Source organism: Equus asinus, chromosome 29 (assembly GCF_041296235.1).
Source record: "Equus asinus isolate D_3611 breed Donkey chromosome 29, EquAss-T2T_v2, whole genome shotgun sequence".
In the NCBI taxonomy this organism is placed as follows: Eukaryota; Metazoa; Chordata; class Mammalia; order Perissodactyla; family Equidae; genus Equus; species Equus asinus.
In genome coordinates this window covers 40,583,718-40,602,496 of record NC_091818.1, presented here as the reverse complement: position 1 = coordinate 40,602,496, position 18,779 = coordinate 40,583,718, and the positions used below count along the sequence as shown (strand labels likewise).

Genomic DNA, 18,779 nt, shown 5'->3' with positions numbered 1-18,779 from the left:
TCTGCACTTAGGCTCAGGTCGATATGTTCAGGCCAGAAAACGCGCCGTGGCAGAACCTGGGGAGCTAAAGATGTAACTGTTCCCTGGTGTTTCTCAGGAACGCCACCGCCTGTCCGTGTTATCAAGTCAAGTCCCTCGCTCGGGGATGGTCACAGGAGCTAAAACTCTGGGGACGCTCTAAGACAGGCCTTCGTCACACACGCTAAGCTAATCCTCAGTCACAGCTGAGGTCGGAGGCCAGCCCTCACTTTCACCTCGTTTCTTCTCAATAAAAATCACATCACTGTTTCTAATGGTTCACTCCACACCCTTGCTGGCTTATAAAAAGCCTAAAGGCTACCAAATGTAGGTTAACATTATTTTATCATAGAAAATGTAACATACATGTTCCGCCAACCCCACAGCTCCAAATACTGGTGTTGTAAATGAGACGAGGACGCGGGTTCCACTGAAACTTTCTCTTGATCGCCATCCTTTCTTCCTTTCTACATCTTCCTCTGCATTCCAGAGCTCAGCCTCCCCGAGGGCTGTCAGTGCCTCTTCCCCCGTCTCCCGCAGGACCCGCTCATCAATGAGCCTTCCCCCTCTCTGCTCCGGTTTTCTCCCCACCACTGGATCCTGCCCCACGTGTGTAAACATACACTCTAAAAAATCTACCGCATCAAACTACTTCCTCATGTCTTTCTTTCTCTTCACACTCAACACATCCAACAGAGCACGGACCTGTTCAGGCCGCCACGGTCTCCACCCCTGGCCCAGCCCGACCTTCTGGCCATCAGATCCAGTAGCCTTTGCTTCCAGTCGAATGTGACAAAGCTTCAGAGATATCCTATCTACATCTTATCTTAACAAAACAAAAAAACCGAAAAATGACAACATGAGGATAAACATGGACAAGAATATGATGGAGGGGCCACCCCATGGCCGAGTGGTTAAGTTCGCGTGCTCTGCTGTGGCGGCCCAGGGTTTCGCTGGTTCGGATCCTGGGCGCGGACATGGCACTGCTCATCAGGCACGTTGAGACGGCGTCCCATATGCCACAACTGGAAGGACCTGCAACTAAAATACACAACTATGTACCAGGGATTTGGGGAGACAAAGCAGAAAAAAACAAAAAGAATACGATGGAGCATTAGAGAGCGATTAAAATAAAAGTTCACGAAGTTTTGAAGAGCATTATGATATGCCTGTGATATAAAGTCAGGGTAAAAACTGCATAAATAGCATCATCTCAACTATATATATATAAAAAATCTAAGAGGAAATAAGAGTGGTTATTTTGGTTAGTGGAATTATAGGTTATTTTTGTTTTCTCCTTTACTTTTCTGTTTTACAATGAATCTTAAAAAAACACTATGCGAAGGGGCTGGGTTGGCCCCCTGGCCGAGTGGTTAAGTTTGCGTGCCCTGCTTTGGTGGCCCAGGATTTCACCAGTTCGGATCCTGGGCGCAGACATGGCACCGCTCATCAGGCCATGCTGAGGCGGCGTCCCACATGGCACAACCAGAAGGACCCACAACCAGAATACATAACTATGTACTGGGGACCTTTGGGGAGAAGAAGGAAAATTAAAAACAAAGAATAAATAAATAAATAATAAAATTTTTAAAAATCCAAAACACTATGCCAATAAAAGGGTCGCTGCTCTGGCCTGCCCCCTGCTGGCAAGTCCCAGCAACGTCACCGTCACACTTAGGGCCTGCCCTTCCTCTTTATTACCTGAGCTCCCTTCACATACAGTTCTTTTTTTTTTTGGTCTGAGTTTTGTAATTTCTTTCCCATTTTGTAATTTCTTTCCTATTTTGTCTTGTAAATACTTTCTTGCGTAACTTTTTTTGGTAATATGTTAGGCCTCGCTATTTTCCAATGATTGCAATTCTCACGTATTTGTATCTCTTTCCAGAGGCTTCTGCCCTGGTCGATCTTAGGAACACACGCCCACTGTGGATCAGGTGTGCTTTCGGAACCAGCCAAAAGCCCCTGTGAAAGCGGATCTTGGTCAAGGCACCGGAAACCCTGGTGAACGTGCCCGTGTGTTCCCTGGGAGGGGAAGCACGGCAAGGCCCCGGCAGCAGTCGGTGCCTTGGTCACGTTAGTGAGAGCTCACAGCTACGTGGAGGATGGATCTGAGGAGGACAAGACAGGGAGCAGGAGAACAGTTAGGAGGCTGCTGCAGTCGTGGTCTGGATGAGCACCTGAGGGCTCGGACCAGGGAGTCACAGCAGGCAGGGAGCGGAGCAGACGGACCGGAGCTTCCTGCCGGAAGAAGAGCGCTGGATCCCTGGTTTGCAGCTTGGGTCACTGGCTGAACTGCGGTGTCATCAATTGGGCAGAGAATACAGGCATATACTAAGCAGGTTATGGGGAAAGCTAGGTTTTGAATAAACTGAATGTGGGATGGCCTTAGATGTCCACGCAAAAACATAGAGCAGGCAGAATAAAACAAGGGTTAGAGAGAGACTTGGGTGCTACAAACATCAGGGTGCAGGCGGAGTGAGCAGAATGGAGGAGGTGGCTTTGGGAGTGTACACAGAATAAGGAGAGCAGTGAGTGGGTGACAAAAGCAGGCATGTTAGCACTCACGGGACAGGCCTGAACATGCTCATGATGGGGACAAAAAAGGAAACATCAGACAGAAAAACCCAGGAGGTGTCACCAGAGGTGACAAGAAATGAGCTTCCAGAAGGCGGGAGTGACGGACAACTGAACTGAAAAGATCAGTAACATAAGGGCTAAAATTATATTGCTTGATCCGGCGATCAGGAAGTCACTGGTAACCGACTAGAGAACAGTGCACACAGCAGCAGCGAGGAAGCCGGACAGCAGTGGGGAGAGCAGTGCCTGGGAGCTGAGGAACCAAGTGTAGGCGCTTCTCCAAAGAAGTCTGGATGAGAGAAGATGCTTGAGACAGAGTAATAATTAGGAGGGGCTGCATGGGGCAAGAGTCAAGGGTTGAAATGAGGCCATCTAGGGGAGGCATTCAGCACAGTATCTAGGATACAGTAAGTGTTCAAGAAACATAAACTATTATCACTCACTCATTGACCATCTAATAATTTCAAACCTTGCCATATGCCAGGCACTGTTCTGGGCCCTGTAGACGTGGTAAATGATCAAGAGAGACAGAAGTCCCTGCTCAAGGACCTTACGTTCCAGCGGGGGACACAAACAGTAAACAAAATAAATAACTCAAAATGTATAGCCTATCTGATAGTGGTAAATGCTAAGGAGAATAAACAAGCTGGGAAAGGAGATACAAAATGCTGGAGGAAGGAATGAAACTTCAGACGAAGTGAGCTTCGAGGGCCTCCCCGAGATGGAGACTTTTAAATAAGACCTACAGGAAGTGAGAAAAGTACCTATAATTAGGAAGTGAGGGAATAATACTAATTATCACTATTGGCATTAGCATTCTTTTTTTCAAAGGTTGGCACCTGAGCTAACACCTGTTGCCAATCTTCTTTTTTCTTCTTCTTCTTCTTCTCCCCAAAGCTCCCCCAGTACATAGCTGTATATCCTAGTTGTGAGTGCCTCTGGCTCTGCTATGTGGGACGCCGCCTCAGCATGCTTGATGAGCAGTGTCATGTCTGCACCCGGGATCCAAACCAGCGGAAACCCAGGCCGCCGAAGTGAAGCGTGCCACAGGGCCGTCCCCATCATTAGTACTCTTAATATCTCACTATTACAGTCATAAATTACCATCTTTGCCACAATTAATGTCATCATTACTGCCATCTCCGGCTTTTGAGCAGTTTCAGCAGCAGCATCGAGGAGCCATGGTCTACTCTCCACAGGCTTCTCAAATCCAGAACCCCTGGGGAAGAAAAGTGTAACCCGAGAGACCACAACCCCTGCTAGTTTGTTTGGCGGGAGCAACGCTACAGATGCGACTGGACCTTGCATGTAGTCATGGCAAATAAAAAGCTGATTCAGGTGTGTGCTGAGGGGCAGAGAAGGCCCACACCACCTGATCCTTCCATCCCACCGGCACACCTGGAGCTCCACATAACGGCACCACCTTCAGACCCGCAGGGCAGCAACACAAAGACATGTCTGAAACAACAGGAGGATGGTAACCGCAGCTTGAATGGGTGCAGACGCAGAGCATGTGATTTAGAGGTCACAAGACAGGATTATATAACCAAGCTGTGCTTCTACCGGAACACGTGTGTGGCTGTCAGGGATAGGATCAGCCAGCACCATCTGGGAATAATGAAGAAGCGGAAATTCTTGCTATTTACCCAGTGCAGTACGATGCTGAGAATAGGTGGGTGTGTAAATTTCTTACCGGATTGCACTGAGCAAGCGGATTAAGTCTTGCTCGTGATTGATGCATACAATTTTTTAAGAGACTGACTTGAACTAATAACTATTCTTTGCAATTCAAAGAAAATGATCAAAGAAAAAGAGAAGAATCCAAATGCCTGAGGACTCATCCTATCTTCAATCTTGCAATTTAAGCTGATGCAAAATTTTTTACAGTTATGCAAGTGTTCATTCCTTAACAATCACAGGCTTTGTGGGCAGGTGGCACAGGACAGGAGCTGTGACCCTTGTGTTTAAGACCACACTCTTTCTTCAACTGAGGTAATGGAAAAGTTCAGAAAATATCTTAGATGCACTATTTGTTTTGAATGAGTATTTTATTTATTTCTTCTTGCTGGGAAAGATTTGCTCTGAGCTAACATCTGTTGCCAATCTTCCTTTTTCTTTTTTTTCCTCCCCAAAGCCCCAGTACATAGCTGTATATTCTGGTTGTTAGTCCTTCCACTTCTTCTATGTGAGGACCACCACAGCATGGCTACTGACAGTCGAGTGGTGTGGTTCTGCGCCCAAGAACCGAACCCAGGCTGCCAAAGTGGAGCATGCAGAACTTTAACCACCAGGCCATCAGGGCTGGCCCTTGAATGCATTTTTTAGACGTATTTATTACCTGAAAACAGCCAATACAGAACTTGTCTATTAAGAAAAATAAGTCCCGGGGCCACCTTGGTGGCATAGTGGTTAAGTTTGTACGCTCTGCTTTGGAGGCCCAGGGTTCGTAGGTTTGGATCCCGGGCGCAGACCTAGCACCACTCGTCAAGCCACGCTGTGGCGACATCCCACATAACACAGAGGGAGATTGGCACAGATGTTAGCTGTGGCGACATCCCACATAACATAGAGGGAGATTGGCACAGATGTTAGCTATGGCGACATCCCACATAACATAGAGGGAGATTGGCACAGATGTTAGCTATGGCGACATCCCACGTAACATAGAGGGAGATTGGCACAGATGTTAGCTATGGCGACATCCCACATGACATAGAGGGAGATTGGCACAGATGTTAGCTGTGGCGACATCCCACGTAACATAGAGGGAGATTGGCACAGATGTTAGCTATGGCGACATCCCACGTAACATAGAGGGAGATTGGCACAGATGTTAGCTATGGCGACATCCCACATAACATAGAGGGAGATTGGCACAGATGTTAGCTATGGCGACATCCCACGTAACATAGAGGGAGATTGGCACAGATGTTAGCTATGGCGACATCCCACGTAACATAGAGGGAGATTGGCACAGATGTTAGCTGTGGCGACATCCCACGTAACATAGAGGGAGATTGGCACACATGTTAGCTGTGGCGACATCCCACACGACATAGAGGGAGATTGGCACACATGTTAGCTGTGGCGACATCCCACATGACATAGAGGGAGATTGGCACAGATGTTAGCTGTGGCGACATCCCACGTAACATAGAGGGAGATTGGCACAGATGTTAGCTGTGGCGACATCCCACACAACATAGAGGTAGATTGGCACAGATGTTAGCTATGGCGACATCCCACGTAACATAGAGGGAGATTGGCACAGATGTTAGCTGTGGCGACATCCCACGTAACATAGAGGGAGATTGGCACAGATGTTAGCTGTGGCGACATCCCACACAACATAGAGGGAGATTGGCACAGATGTTAGCTATGGCGACATCCCACGTAACATAGAGGGAGATTGGCACACATGTTAGCTGTGGCGACATCCCACGTAACATAGAGGGAGATTGGCACAGATGTTAGCTATGGCGACATCCCACGTAACATAGAGGGAGATTGGCACAGATGTTAGCTATGGCGACATCCCACACAACATAGAGGGAGATTGGCACAGATGTTAGCTATGGCGACATCCCACGTAACATAGAGGGAGATTGGCACACATGTTAGCTGTGGCGACATCCCACGTAACATAGAGGGAGATTGGCACAGATGTTAGCTATGGCGACATCCCACGTAACATAGAGGGAGATTGGCACAGATGTTAGCTATGGCGACATCCCACATAACATAGAGGGAGATTGGCACAGATGTTAGCTGTGGCGACATCCCACGTAACATAGAGGGAGATTGGCACAGATGTTAGCTATGGCGACATCCCACGTAACATAGAGGGAGATTGGCACAGATGTTAGCTGTGGCGACATCCCACGTAACATAGAGGGAGATTGGCACACATGTTAGCTGTGGCGACATCCCACACGACATAGAGGGAGATTGGCACAGATGTTAGCTGTGGCGACATCCCACATGACATAGAGGGAGATTGGCACAGATGTTAGCTGTGGCGACATCCCACGTAACATAGAGGGAGATTGGCACAGATGTTAGCTGTGGCGACATCCCACACAACATAGAGGTAGATTGGCACAGATGTTAGCTATGGCGACATCCCACGTAACATAGAGGGAGATTGGCACAGATGTTAGCTGTGGCGACATCCCACGTAACATAGAGGGAGATTGGCACAGATGTTAGCTGTGGCGACATCCCACACAACATAGAGGGAGATTGGCACAGATGTTAGCTATGGCGACATCCCACGTAACATAGAGGGAGATTGGCACACATGTTAGCTGTGGCGACATCCCACGTAACATAGAGGGAGATTGGCACAGATGTTAGCTATGGCGACATCCCACATGACATAGAGGGAGATTGGCACAGATGTTAGCTATGGCGACATCCCACGTAACATAGAGGGAGATTGGCACAGATGTTAGCTGTGGCGACATCCCACGTAACATAGAGGGAGATTGGCACAGATGTTAGCTATGGCGACATCCCACACAACATAGAGGGAGATTGGCACAGATGTTAGCTATGGCGACATCCCACGTAACATAGAGGGAGATTGGCACAGATGTTAGCTGTGGCGACATCCCACGTAACATAGAGGGAGATTGGCACAGATGTTAGCTGTGGCGACATCCCACACAACATAGAGGTAGATTGGCACAGATGTTAGCTCTGGACCGATCTTTCTCACACACACACACACACAAGATAAAGAATCCTCAAGATTAAAATATTATAGCTTAACTAGCAGTGCTTAAAATATAGAAACATTGTCATTAACTCCTTATAAATGTCTGTGTCAACAGATTATAAGCACTTCCTTCCCAACTACAAAACCAAAAGTTAAACCATTGTAATGGCCAAGAAAAAAGCATATGAAAGAAGAAAGTAAACAGCTAACAGCAGTTTCTTCTACTTTTAATGTTATCATTGCCTTGCCATATATTTATTATAAAACATTTCATATATATACACACACACATATAAAAATATGTACACATCATATTCATGCACATTACGTGCTATTCTAAGGAGTCCAGACACTGACCTCACAGACATCATCTAATCCCACCTGAAGGGTAGGAAAGTGAAATACAGCCTATGGGAAGATTCCGATTGTGCTCAAGATCTCACACTGTGCCAGTCACATAGCTGGGAAGCCAGCCTCCCAATCTCTGGGAATTCTCAACTGAGTGGGGAGGGCAGAGTGAAGGAAGGCAGAAAACACTGGCTACTGACCGACTTCACTGAATCTGGTAACGACTTAAGCAGCAGGATGGCAGTTACCACGCGCTGCACTGTCTTCCTTTAGAAACACCCTCACGTCGTCACGCTGTGGTCGAAGCAATGGAGGATGTCTGCGCTCCGTGCGAGCTGCTGAGCCAGGGTGCCCGTGATGTCTGCAGAGTCTCTCAGCCCAGACTGCAGGAGAAACTCGACACAAGCCACGTGCTGCCCTGCACAGGCCAGGTGCAGGGCTGAGCGGAGGGAGAGAGAAGCCACAGGAACTCAGTGCATGACCCCAACACAATAATGACCTAGTAAGTACGTTGCTCCTAATAAAAACACTGGCTCTTTCAATTATACAGATCTTATATTTCCATAATTTATCCTTACGACTGCCTATATGGGATCAAAACATTTCTCCTTTTAACCTGACTGGGACTGAAATGGTTTTAAAAATAATAAAACCAACGGGAGAGGATGTAAGAGACTTGTCTGAAGCAACAAAGCAAGAATGAGAATCGGAGACTTCACATGGCACAGAAAACATTCTCAAAGTTTCGTGAATTCTCTGTGTGAGTAAAAATATCACCATGAATAAGAATGATGTGACAAAAAGAAAAAGTGCTGACATTTTAGAAAAACGCTAACCCATTCTGGTTAGAAGTTAGTGCAGGTTTCCAGTGTGCTGCGGGCCCCAAGGTCCCGGGTCCTACCCCATCTTTAGGAGAAAGTCTTGTGTCCCTGGACTCAGTGACCGCCCTCTGCAGCCCCACGGCGAGCAGCTGGTTATCTGTGCGATCCCACTAGACCCTTGCAAGGTGGCCACTGGCGCACAGAATGATAACGAGAGGGTTTATTCTAAAGGGTAAGTCTAAACAATTAGCTCTGAAAATATCTTTCTGAGCCATAAACTTAAAAAATTATAGTGATTATAGTTTCGAAATACACTCTAAACAGGGATGACCTATGAAGAATCTATATAACACCCGGATAGCTGGCGTCATCATGGATTAAGATAAAGTGCTTTTATGTCACATATATTGTTGTGGCTTAAAATAATAAAAACGACAATAACAGCAGTAGTAGTGAATAGTAGTCATCATGATTGCTATGGCAACAGCAATATTTCTATAGCTTTGCAAACAGAACAGACGTTATTTTAAAGAAAAGCTGGCTGAGCTATTAGAGGACTAGTACTAAACCAACGGTTTTAATATTAAGGTCCACGTACTGTTTCTACGCGGTTTACTAACAATTTCCAAGGCCCATGTAAAATGAGGGCGTACCTGACCGACTTCTTGCATCTTTAGCGTTGATGTCAGCACCCAAGGATAAGAGCATCTGAACTGTGCTTACGTGACCTTCCTGAGTGTTGAAACAAACTTGTTATCGCTGCGATGAGGACAAAAGCAAAGCTTTAAATGCAAACTCTAATGCACATTAGGTACTTTTTCTAAAACACAACTGCTAAAACTGAATTTTCATATCTAAAGGAAGACATGTTATATCACTCTCAAATTTCAGTAAAAATCAATAAATAAAGATTTTGGTGACATTTAGTCATTAGAATATAGAAGATTAACTTTGTAAGCCAATTTATTGACTAATACAGTTGGGTTTCCTTGAGTGCATTGAGTATAAATCTTGTGATTTGTACAGAACACACAAGTCCAAACCCTCCCAAGCAAACATACTCTTTGCTGAAGTCTTTAGGGCAGAGACAAACTAGAGAAGACTGCAGGCTCTCCTGGATGGGATTTTTATCACAGCTAGCATCACCATTTATAAGGCAATTTATGGACTTTCTGTCTAGCCAGTTAGTCCATTAGGATGCAGTGAGACTAAAATCAATTGCAGGTTTACTTTTCCTGTGGGTGAAGCTGCTAGCTTTTCTCCCCCTGTGGCCACATGCCACACCCTCAGCCCAGCCTCATCTATCTATCCACTTTCTCAGGGGGGGAACGCAGGCAGGAGTGCAGCTCACCAGAAAAATACTTATTTCTGTTGCTAAGAAAACTAAGTAAAGGTAGGTAGCTAACCATGTTAAAGATAATCCACAAAAGACTCCTGGCATTTAAAACAGGAAGGTGCAAGCGGCTACTTTTCTAGGGAAAACTTTTTGCATGTCAAATATTTTATACATCGGAGAGTCCAGTAAATGCAATTTCCTTGCCTCAGTTAAAGAAATCTTAACTTCTGAAATCCAGTATAAGGAGAAAGAGCCAGAAATTTTATACAATGGATTTTTATGGCTTCAAATAACATTCCTGAAAACAAAAAAAAAGGTAGTGGTGGGGGGTGGGGAACGGACAGACATAAAGCCCAGGCAATATATGGAGTAAAGGGTTTTTCTCAGTTTTTACCTAGGAAAAATAAAGGCAGTTTTCTCCTTAAAGGGACACAGGGCTTCAGAATCACAAACATTTCAGGAGTATATCATGGGTGATTTCTTTCCTCCACAGAGTTGAAGCCAAAGAAACAGAATTCTGGAGCTACTCATCAGTGGGGTGAGGCAAGCCTAAGGGAGCAGGGACGCCGTGATGAAAAGAAACAAACCTTAGCTGCATAATGAAGTGCCGTGAGGCGGGTCGATGCTGCTCTCACATCTACGTCAACGCCAAGTTCAGAGACCAAGAACCGGATGGCTTCGTTCTGCCCGGTGACTGCTGCCCTGTGGATAGCCTGGGCCCCCAGGGAATCCTCAGCAGAAACGCAAGCCTAGCAGGTTGGGGAGAGAGAGGAACAAAAATAAGGCGCAGAGAAACCTGGGCCATGGACCTTCTGATCTTTTGCCAAAGCTTTGTCATCTATGTATGTTTTTCTGGGCAGATGATACATAGCTTATGTAAGATTCTCAGAGGACTCTGTAACCAAAACAAAGGTTAAGAGTCAACGCTCTATGCTAAAGTACCAAAAGCGTACTGCGTGGGGAGAGCTTGTGGTTATCAGTGCTATCAAACGGCTGCTGTTTATGGAATCCTGACTTTGCTAACTGCTTTATGTGCATTATCTTATTTAATCCTTATGGTACCCTCTGAAGAAAATTAAATGTGTCTCCACCTTACAGATGGGAGCACTGATGCTTAAAGAGATCAAGGGGTCCCGCAAGAGGTCCCTGTGGCAGAGCTGGGATTTGAACCCAAGGTCTGAATACCTATGCTTTCTGTTTATTCTATGATGTAAAACTTGTAGGAAGACCCAAAGGAATAAAACCAAACCATCGCTATACCTTATGTTTTTCCAGGAGCAGCCTTGCTACGTTGATGTGACCACACTGAATCGCGTCCATAAAGGGTGTGAGTCCACACTTGTCTCTGCAGTTGGGTTCATACTGGCACCTAGAGCCCAAATCCAACACACCAGAGCTGAGGAAAGTCACTGCTTCAAATCCATGCACAGTGGAGTCTTGCCCACCTGCAGTCCACAACACACCTTACAAACGATCTGTGAAAACCTGCGACTCTCCCTCTTGCCCCATCTCAGTATCTGACCTGAGCTCTTCAGGAGTGCGCCACTCTTCCCCAGCCAATCAGCCCCTCCTCCAGCCTTCATCATCGGTCCAGCTTCTCATGCCAGCAGCCTTGAAGCCGTCCCTTATCCCTCATAACCAACCTATTACCAAAATCTCTCAATTCTATATCCAAAATATTTCAAAAAACTGTACCCTTCTCTCCATCTCTGCTTTCACCCTTATGACCAAGTCAATAGACAACAGCCTCCTTAATGGTTGTGCTCACTGAGGCTCCTGCCTTGCTAAGCCATCCTCACTGCCACCAGAGCAAGCTTCTCACCACGTGAATTTGGGGACAGCCACTCCTCCTGAAAACCTGGAACTACTCTCCAGTTGCAAAGGATAAAGTCTAAAACCACAACATGACCACTAACCATCAGGATAACGTGGCACCTACTTACCTCTCCAGGTTCCTCGGGGACTCTCTTCCCTGGGCACCCACAACCTACTTTCTCTCCTTCCTTCCTTCTTCCTGTCCTCCCTTCTTCTGCTCTTCCAGTTGCCCAGCTCTTTGCTGCCTTGGCACTTGCTGATTCCCTCTGCTCGGGACCTGATTTCTCTATTCTTCCTTTGACAAACTCCAACTCATCCTTCACCTTGCAGCTTCCCTGCGACCTCACAGAGCCCTGTTTTCTCCCTCATCGACTGTACGACCTTCGTTCCCTCATGGCATGGCGTACTTTTCCTTTGTAGTACTACTAACGTCTGTAATTTTATGGTATTTATTTCTGTGACTGCTTGTCGACACGTGGCTTCCACACCTGCCTACAGGCCGTGAGGGAAAGGACCACGTTTGTTGTGCTTGTCACCCAGCACCTAACACACGGGAGGTGCTTAAAAAGTATCTGTTGAATGAATGAATATTTAGGAGTTTGCCTAAACCAAGAGTGTTCCAACCATTGGCAGGCAGGGCCCACACGTAAGCCGTGCTTTCAGGGCCCTGCGTCAGGCCCTCTTCTCTTCTTACCGTACATCGTTCCCTCGGGTAATCTCTTTCACTCTTACAGAGTCAACTGTCATCTCCGTGTCGATGAAGCCCACATTTGTGTCTCAGCCCACACCTCTCCACTGGGCTTCAGAACTGTGTCTCTAACTGCCCACCTCACACCTTTGCTTGAATGACTCAGAGCTACGTGCAACTCAGCATGTCCCAAAGTGAAATTATCATCTTTGCCCCCAAATCCTGCTGCTCGTCCAGTGTTCTCTATCTCAAGAAACAGTGCCCGCGCCATCACTGGTTGCCAAAGGGAGAAACCTGGAAGCCATCCTTGACTCCTCCTTCTCCCTCATCCGCTTTATCGAATTACTCACCTAGATCTGCTGCTTCCACTTCTTCAGTATCTTTCTCATCCCGACAGTCAGGTTCTTAGTCCAGCTACTGTTATCCCTCTCCCGTTCAACTGCCACAGCCTCCCACCGCTTCCACAGCACCCACTCCTGCTCCCCCTCCAATCCATTGTCTGTTTAGCAACCAAAGGATCTTTGAAAAACACAAATTTCTTGTTACCACACCCCCGTTTAAAACCCTTCATGGCATCGTATATGCTCAGAATAAAGTCTAAAATCCTTCACAGGGTCTAGTGTCCCACCTGACCTAATTCTGGCCTCCCTCCGCAGCCTCATTGCGCCCTGCTCTCCCCTTCGCTCTTGAGTCTTCAGCACATACTGAACCTCTTCCAGTTTCTCACATGCACTGTGCTTTTTCCGGGCCAAGCACTCAGGGGTACTGTTAGCTCTGGCTGAAACGCCTCCTGCCTCCCGCACTCAGCCTCGTCAGGCCACAGCTGAAGGATCACTGAGGCTGAGATTCCTCACTCCCGGGCCAAGCTGGGTCTTCCTGTCTCATGCTCCTGTCGGGGTCCCGCGGCTCCTCGCACACTCATCAGACTCCTGACTTCTGTGGGGGCCTGTCTTCCCTGCAGTCTGGGAGCTCCGGAAGGGGGGAACCACGTCTTGTTTCTGTGGCTGGATCTGCATCTAGTATGTGCTTCCTTTCTATTAGGCACTGAATTAATATCTAAATATTTGTTGAGTGAATGGTGAAATGGATGATTTTTCTTCATGCTCGTTGGGCCATTTTTGTTTTATAGTCTTTGAGTTACTCACTTACATCCTTTGTTCGTGTCCTTTTGGTACCTCAGTTTCTTTCCGAGTAATGTGCCTGAGCTCTTTACGTAGCACAGATTATCAACTGTCACAATTAGCGAATTATTTTCCTCTACTTGTTGTTTTGTTCTTACCTTCGAAGAAGCACCTGTACTGCCTCTAAACAGCCATGCATCGCTGGGAGAAGAGAATTGAGAATTAGAGCTTTTAGTGCGTATATAAAATGCATGTCTCCTCCTGGAACCTCTCTCTGCCCCATCCTTCTAGCTACGACTTACAGGAAGGAGTAAGTCAGGTACACTGTTACCACCCCAGAAAAATAAGGATTTAGCAGGACAAGTGGTAAAGAATGATGTTGTCACTTAACAGGTACACAGCTAACACCTGATTACCTTGTCTTTGTGAGCACTTTCACAGCAAATTTTCAATCCTAAACCTACCTCCTCATTTAGGTGCTACAAATCCCTAGGGCCAGTCAGTTCTTGCTGAGGAAACGTAAAACATTTTAACAGTAATCCACAACAAAATAACCAGGGATTTGATTCTCCTACTAAAAATAACTACACTCAGTGATAAAGATTTCGACTATGTGTTCTCCACCGTTTTCTGAGAATGGCTGGGTGCTGACTGTTTCTCTGGAAGAGAAGGGGAGCTGGTCAAATGATTATGAGCGGAGAAAAGTATTCTACTCACTTGCAAAGTTTTACAAAGGATTTCTTGGTCCCCACGTGCCCACTGTGGCTAGAATAATTACATGCCTATTTCCTACATTATACCATGTCACAGGCATTGATTTCTAGAGAAACGAAGAGCCCTGTGTGCTAATTCAACGTACCACCTAGAAGGCTAGATTATGTTCTGAATTTCTGGATCTGGACTCTTGAGCTCCTCAACATCCATCTCATCTTATGCCACAGGACTTTTGCTTTTTACTAATTTAAAACAATCCAGGAAGAGATAATTCAGACTTAAGGATAATTACTCCAAACAACAACGACTGTACCCCAAATCTGTATCTGACATCGCCACTAGACAGGCCACACGCACTCAGCCCAGGTATTGAGTTAGAAGCCCCTCTACCTGTTTAGGTAGACAGCACTGTGGGGGCTGCTGCTGAGGATGTAAGAAAACAGCTCATTCCCTTCTACCTTTAATAACAACAATGTGAAAATGACTATGGAGGGAGCAGCAGCTGGTTGTTCTGTGCTCACCACATGTCAGGCACTGTCTGAGGGATTCCTACACATCATGCTCTGGAAGCCCAACACCCACCCTGTGGAATGGCATCAATGCCATCATCACTTTGCTGATGAGGAAACTTGCTCAAGAGGCTGTTTCTTGCCCGAGGTCAAAGACTTCCTTAGTAGAGAATGGAACCAGCTTACCCTCTAACTAACTGGGGAGAATAAAACAGATAAATATGAAAACTGAACAACAGAGAAGAGCATGTTAAATGCCAAGTTACACTAGCTTTAGAAACTAATTGCATGCCAAAAGACCCCAAAGCTGCTCTTATCCTCTGCCCTCTATCTTCCAGAACCCTCCATACCCCCGTGGGTGCCTCGACCTCGATGATGTTCTGCAGTTCTGGGCAAGGCAGTCAGCCCACCCACGCCGGCAACCCTGCAGAGCTCCAGGCCATACCTGCGGTGTGCAGAGGAGTTCTCCCAATTTTGCTCTCTGTCTTCCAGGCAGCCGGGCAGACAGCGAGCAAGTACTGGAGGATCAGGGGGTCACCTTCTCGGCTGGCAATGTGGAAACTGTTCCAGCCGTCTTTGTTCTTCAGAAGCGGATTGGCACCATGTTCCACAAGGTCCTGGATCACCCCGAGATTCTTCCTTGTGCAGGCCATCATCAGAGGAGTCCTGAGGCCAAGCAGGACAAGCTGTCAGATGGAAGGGCAGCCGAGACATTAGAAGCGCGAGACCAGGTCTTTAGAAAAATGCACAGCCTTGGGGGAGATGGGAAACCGAGAGGACTCAGGGATCTGGGAAGCAGGAAGACTGGCAACTTCTCTGCCTGCTGTGAGGACCCTGGGAGAAATAATGAGGGGAAAATGGTGGTGATGAAGGTGCACCCACAGGAGGAAAATACCGAGGAGGCAAAGCTGCTTCTGAACTAGTTTACAGTATGGCACTGAATTGGGACAGAGCTAACCAAAACCAGAGACAGTTTGTCCTGAATAACACTTGCATAAGAGGTACTTTGCTGGACTTATCCCATTGACTTCAATCAGTAACCATTTATTAATTAAATTGTGCTGAAAAGGAATTAAAGAAGAGCATTTGACATAGCGTCTGGCCACAAGGAGCACACACTGGTGAAGCAAATGACACAGTGTGACTACAGTAAGTTTCTGAACAGACTGTCCTCAATCATGGGAGAGTGAACTATTATTAATGAAACAGGCAAACAGTTAGCCATTGATGATTAAGCAGCTAGGAACTAGAGTTTTTTTTTCTTTTTTGCAATTACTGATTATAGCTTTTAGTTGTTCACACGCCCACTGTTAACTCGGCTATTTAGGCAATATGCTGTCTGACTCCCACCACGTTCCTACAGATAACATCTCCCTGGGGATGGAGCCTGGATCACCATGATAACGGGCGTTTGAGCTGTTTTTCAGGAATTAGAACCCTTTGTCCACTTTAGACAGGTGGAGACCACCAACCCATCAACCGCGCCCACGCAGATGTCAGATAAGCGACCTTTTGACGTCAAGAGGCTAAAAACTCTACCCTCAGATCATGCTAACGCCACCATTTTGTGAGCATGCATTCTATGAAGAGCCATGAAATCTGACTACGCTTGCGCAGATCATCAATTACCTCCCCTCCAATCCCATCCCCTCCAATCATCTATCTCCACATTTCCAACCACCTTGCCCCCCACCCCATAAATATCCCTGAGTCCCTATTTTCGGGGAAGGGGATTTGAGACTCATTCTCCTGTTTGCTCACCTGGCTCCTCCATGATTAAACCCTCCCTCTGCTGCCATCTTGTCATCTTGGTGTTTGGTTTTCTGGGTGATGGGCAAAAACGAACCTGGGTTGGGTAACATGAATATCGAGGGAGGCGGCTCTGGCCTTCCTCTTCTCCCACATAAATGATTTGGGGTAAGCCATTTCACTTCCGCAAGCTTCTGGTTTCTCATCTGCAAAATGAGCTACGATTCCTGGAAAGCAGGGGAAGGTCTTGTTTACCTCCTATTCTCAGAGTTAGAACCTGCGTCTGGCACACAGCGGGAGCTCACTATATCGAGAAGACCTCTAAAGTCTCATGTAGGATCTCTCCTCTAAGGTTGCTATGACACTATTTACTAACACAACTGATGTGTATCTTTGGTCATGCGGTAATGACAGAAAATGACAACTTAAGAGGGAGAAACCCTGATATATGAAGGCTGGAACATTCAAGAAGAACTTCACAGAGGGAATGAGTCTTGAGCAAGGCAGGATGACGGGAAAAGCGGGGCAGAAGGTATTTCAGAAAGCCAGGAAGATGACAATGCACGAAACTGTCCCACTGTGACGACACCTCCCAAATACAGAATCCAAGGAACCTTGCCCTTTTAATGGGTTTTGGGGGAGGCTATTTCCTTATCCACAGAATTGTTTTGAGGAGCATACGAGGAAATATGCCTCTGGGAACTATCTTTGGACCAGTTTACCGGCAGCATAAGAAAATCAGTCTTGTGCGTGGTCACAGCCAAAGTGCAACCCTCAAAACATAACCAGGCCTACGCCCCCACTCCCGTGGGCGAGATGCACTCTATTTAACTATATGGCTGTCTGCAGGCACGAACCTTATCATGCTATGAATCTTAAGATGTTCCTAACCTCTAAGGAGGCCCACATAGTACCGAAAACAATGTCCATCTAACAAAATGCAATCGGTTTGTGTGATGGTGAGTAATCCTGACTGTGCAGCAAGACTACACACGTGAGAAAATCACAGATCGCCAGACACACGCAAGTGCATGTATAACTGGTAAAATCTGAATAAGCATATTGATTGTAGCAATGTCAGTTTCTTACTTTTGTTATTGTATCGCAGCTGTGTAAGATGCTAACTTTGGGGAGGCTGGGGGAAGGGCGCGTGGGACCTCCCTGAACATATCTTTGCAACCTCCTGGAAACCTGTAACTATTTCAAAATAAAAAGTCAAAACAATGCCATTGGTGAAGTAATCATTTGGCTAGATGATCCCAGAAGAACATCGCATTCTGGGGCTCATGCTACATGCAGTGCACACAATTCACTGTTGGATCCTTTGATCCATTCTATCTGTTCGATCATATTCCATACCGTTCTCTGCTTTATCAAGGGAAGCAGTTTGGAACAGAAGATTGGAAGAGTTAACCCCACAGGGTAGGAACAATGTTCGCTGCAGGTCATCTGCCCTATAGGGGAAGGGGGAGAAGCTATGCCGTCGAGGCGGACGAAGTACACGGGAATCCTATTCTGCGGGGAAGGGGGGCGGGGGGCGTCTTTCTGGAACTCCCGCCACCTACCAGTCGGCCTTCTTCAGGCAGTCGACCGCGGCTCCCCGGCCCAGCAGGTACTGCACGCAGTCCCGGTGGCCCATGGAGGCAGCCTCGTGCAGAGGCCGCTTGTAGTCTCGGTTGGCGGCCTCGATGTCCATGTCCCAGGCCTCGACCAGGTAGGCCAGCACGTCCCGACGCCCGTGGCGGGCGGCGCAGTGCAGGAGGGTGTCCCCGGCCGGGCCCGGGCAGAGGGCCGGCCCCGCGCCCCGTAGCTCCTCCCGCAGGGCGCCCAGCCGGCCCTCCTGCACCAGCCTGCAGAGCCGCCGCGGGTCCGCCATGGGCCCAGCCCCGGCCCCGCGTTGGGGCACACCGGGACCCCCAGGCCCGGCGTGGGGAGAGGCCGTGCTTCCCTGAGCCCGGGGGTCAGGCCTCCAGCAGGCCGCGGGCTGCCGCGGACGCGCGCTTCAGGGGCGCCAGCACTGGTCTCGTTTTGGGGAGGAACGGGAGGCAGTGGGGTGATGCCGCCGCCAGGAGAGGCGCGCGCCGCCCGGGAGGAGCAGGCCGGCGGGGCCCTGCACCGGCGAGGGGCGCCGATCCGGGCTGGCTGGACAGCGACTCCGCGGAGGCCGCCGCGGGTCCTCGTCACCAGGCGGCCGCGGGCCCGCCCCTCGCTCCCCGAGCCGAGCCAGTCCCCGCCCCGCCGCGGCCCCTCCGCGGGTCCCTGGGAGCTGGGAGGAACTCTGGGAAAGTTTCCACTCGCCTCCTCGGCCCAAGCGGAAGCACGGACGGGGCGGGGCCCGCTAGCGGTAGCCTCGCCCCCTCCGG

General features: G+C 47.9%; 1 protein-coding gene across 5 annotated transcripts; it reads right to left on the bottom strand.

The window, feature by feature from the left end:
* Positions 1 to 920: 920 nt before the first annotated feature.
* On the bottom strand, positions 921 to 18,605 carry ANKRD16 (ankyrin repeat domain 16). Of its 5 annotated transcripts, XR_011499302.1 has the most exons (9): positions 17,982 to 18,426; positions 15,113 to 15,333; positions 13,603 to 13,645; positions 11,081 to 11,189; positions 10,408 to 10,569; positions 9,138 to 9,216; positions 7,864 to 8,102; positions 3,700 to 3,814; positions 930 to 1,059 (listed from the first exon to the last, which is right to left on the bottom strand). XR_011499302.1 is itself a non-coding variant. In XM_014845133.3 (7 exons), exons 1-7 carry the CDS (start codon positions 18,290 to 18,292, stop codon positions 7,945 to 7,947), a joined length of 1,083 nt encoding a protein of 360 aa, XP_014700619.2. In that variant the 5' UTR covers positions 18,293 to 18,605; the 3' UTR covers positions 7,527 to 7,944. The 5 variants fall into 5 exon arrangements, 2 of the variants coding, with proteins under 2 accessions (XP_014700619.2, XP_070357247.1); XR_011499303.1 differs by lacking the exon at positions 3,700 to 3,814 and having other exon boundaries at positions 921 to 1,059; XR_011499304.1 differs by lacking the exons at positions 930 to 1,059; positions 3,700 to 3,814 and adding an exon at positions 4,035 to 4,053.
* Between the last annotated feature and the right edge of the window lie 174 nt (positions 18,606 to 18,779).

Bases quoted from the DNA above. Each gene is read 5' to 3' on its own strand.
- ANKRD16 (XM_014845133.3), bottom strand. From the start codon at position 18,292: ATGGCGGACCCGCGGCGGCTCTGCAGGCTGGTGCAGGAGGGCCGGCTG. The intron at 9,217-10,407 runs GTTTGTTTCTTT...TTCAACACTCAG, and splicing joins CACTTCATTATGCAGCTAAG to GAAGGTCACGTAAGCACAGT. The intron at 8,103-9,137 runs GTACGCCCTCAT...CCCTCCGCTCAG, and splicing joins AGATGCAAGAAGTCGGTCAG to CCCTGCACCTGGCCTGTGCA.